The sequence below is a fragment of the Acanthisitta chloris genome, unplaced genomic scaffold (assembly GCF_000695815.1).
Source record: "Acanthisitta chloris isolate BGI_N310 unplaced genomic scaffold, ASM69581v1 scaffold1710, whole genome shotgun sequence".
In the NCBI taxonomy this organism is placed as follows: domain Eukaryota; kingdom Metazoa; phylum Chordata; class Aves; order Passeriformes; family Acanthisittidae; genus Acanthisitta; species Acanthisitta chloris.
In genome coordinates, this window is record NW_008650837.1 from 2,188 (window position 1) to 4,583 (window position 2,396).

General features: G+C 55.4%; 1 protein-coding gene across 1 annotated transcript in view; it reads left to right on the top strand.

Annotated features, from left to right (window-relative positions):
* Nucleotides 1-1,934: 1,934 nt before the first annotated feature.
* The window catches only part of LOC103797993 (integrator complex subunit 3-like), a 2,821-nt gene continuing 2,359 nt past the window's right edge, over nucleotides 1,935-2,396 (top strand). Inside the window, exon 1 of the mRNA XM_009070238.1 lies at nucleotides 1,935-2,139. Coding sequence (XP_009068486.1) covers nucleotides 2,029-2,139 — 111 coding nt within the window. The 5' untranslated portion in view covers nucleotides 1,935-2,028. The remainder of the gene's footprint in view (nucleotides 2,140-2,396) is intronic.

Genomic DNA, 2,396 nt, shown 5'->3' on the forward strand with positions numbered 1-2,396 from the left:
TCCCTAAAGATCTCCCCAGATAAGGAATTCTCCTCCTCTCCCCAGTCTTGGAATTCTCCTCCCCAATCTTGGAAGTTCTCCCCACCTCCTCACTGTTGGAAGTGCTTCTCCTCTCCCTAATCTTGGAAGAGCTCCCCATCTGCCCAGTCCTGGAAGTGCTTTTCATCCCCCCAGTCTTGGAATTCTCATCCCCCCAGTCTTGGAATTCTCCCCTTGTCTCCCTAGTCTTGGAACTCTCCTCATCTTCACAGTCTTGGAATTCTCATCCTCTCAGTCTTGGAATTCTCCCCAATCTTGGAAGTACTCCTTGTCTCCCCAGTCTTGGAATTCTCCCTTGTGCCGACGAGGAGCTGCAAACATCTGGATCACAGGAGAACCAGCAGCTGCTCCATGTGGTCCATGACAGCTCCAGGAGCTCCTCCCTGGGATGGATGTGCCGGATCAGGGATGGCATTAATTAGCCCTAGGAGGTGGAGCTGAGTTAATTAGCAGCAGGCCCTGAGCAGTTCCAGGGATCTGACCCTTCTCTGGGGCTTTCCCTCTGCTCTGCTGGATCCATGGATCCTGAGGCTGTGACAGGGTGGTCAGTGGGAAAGGGGGAACTGCTCCCTGAATTCCAGAGGGAACCTGCTCCAGCATTCCAGGAGAGGCTGGGCAAGCAAACCCTTGGGATCTAGGGAAAGCAAACCCTGAGCTGGTGGGAGATTCCCATGGTGGAACAAGATGAGCATTCCAATCTCTTCCAGCCCATTCCATGATCCATTAAGTCTCTGTCCTTCATGCCACAGTTTCCCCTGTCCCAACCCTCCGTGTTCATTTGGCTTCAGGCTCTGATCCCCTCATGGCTGTGGCTCCAGGCCCCCTCACAGGCTCCAGTCCATGATCCCCTCACAGATGTTGCTCCAGACTATGATCCCCTCACAGATGTTGCTCCAGTCCACGATTCCCTTCCCTCTGTTGCTCCAGACTATGATCCCCTCACAGATGTTGCTCCAGTCCATGATCCCCTCACCGATGTTGCTCCAGACTATGATCCCCTCACAGATGTTGCTCCAGTCCATGATCCCCTCACCGATGTTGCTCCAGACTATGATCCCCTCACAGATGTTGCTCCAGTCCATGATCCCCTCACCGATGTTGCTCCAGACTATGATCCCCTCACAGATGTTGCTCCAGTCCATGATCCCCTCACAGATGTTGCTCCAGACTATGATCCCCTCACAGATGTTGCTCCAGTCCATGATCCCCTCACAGATGTTGCTCCAGTCCATGATCCCCTCACAGATGTTGCTCCAGTCCATGATCCCCTCACAGATGTTGCTCCAGTCCATGATCCCCTCACAGATGTTGCTCCAGTCCATGATCCCCTCACAGATGTTGCTCCAGTCCATGATCCCCTCACAGATGTTGCTCCAGTCCATGATCCCCTCACAGATGTTGCTCCAGTCCATGATCCCCTCACAGATGTTGCTCCAGTCCATGATCCCCTCACAGATGTTGCTCCAGTCCATGATCCCCTCACAGATGTTGCTCCAGTCCATGATCCCCTCACAGATGTTGCTCCAGTCCATGATCCCCTCACAGATGTTGCTCCAGTCCATGATCCCCTCACAGATGTTGCTCCAGTCCATGATCCCCTCACAGATGTTGCTCCAGTCCATGATCCCCTCACAGATGTTGCTCCAGTCCATGATCCCCTCACAGATGTTGCTCCAGTCCATGATCCCCTCACAGATGTTGCTCCAGTCCATGATCCCCTCACAGATGTTGCTCCAGTCCATGATCCCCTCACAGATGTTGCTCCAGTCCATGATCCCCTCACAGATGTTGCTCCAGTCCATGATCCCCTCACAGATGTTGCTCCAGTCCATGATCCCCTCACAGATGTTGCTCCAGTCCATGATCCCCTCACAGATGTTGCTCCAGTCCATGATCCCTGGTGGCTGTGGCTCCGGGCTGTGATTCCCTGAGGCTGGAGCTGTGATTCCCTGCAGGGAGTGGGTGCTCAAGAGCAGTCTCCTGATCGCCATGGCTGTCTACACCTACCTGCGGCTCATCGTGGACCACCATGGCACCTCCCAGCTCCAGGTGCTGCGGCAGAAGGAGGTGGATTTCTGCATCTCCCTACTCCGGGAGAGGGTGAGTGAGTGCCCTGGGATAGCTGGGAAGGGATTCCTGCTCCCTGGGGATCCGTGTCTGCGCACGGAGACGTCATCCCTGGGCCCGAAGGTTGGGACGTGCCGGTTCCTCCGTCGCTCCCGGCTCGTCCCCCCCGGACAGGGCTGAGTGGGGCCCTGCAGTGACCCTGCCAGCAGCTCCAGGCCATGTTTGGGTGTGGATCATGCAGGAGAATCCACCAAAGCTGGATGTAATCCCAAATCCTCACGGCTTGGACC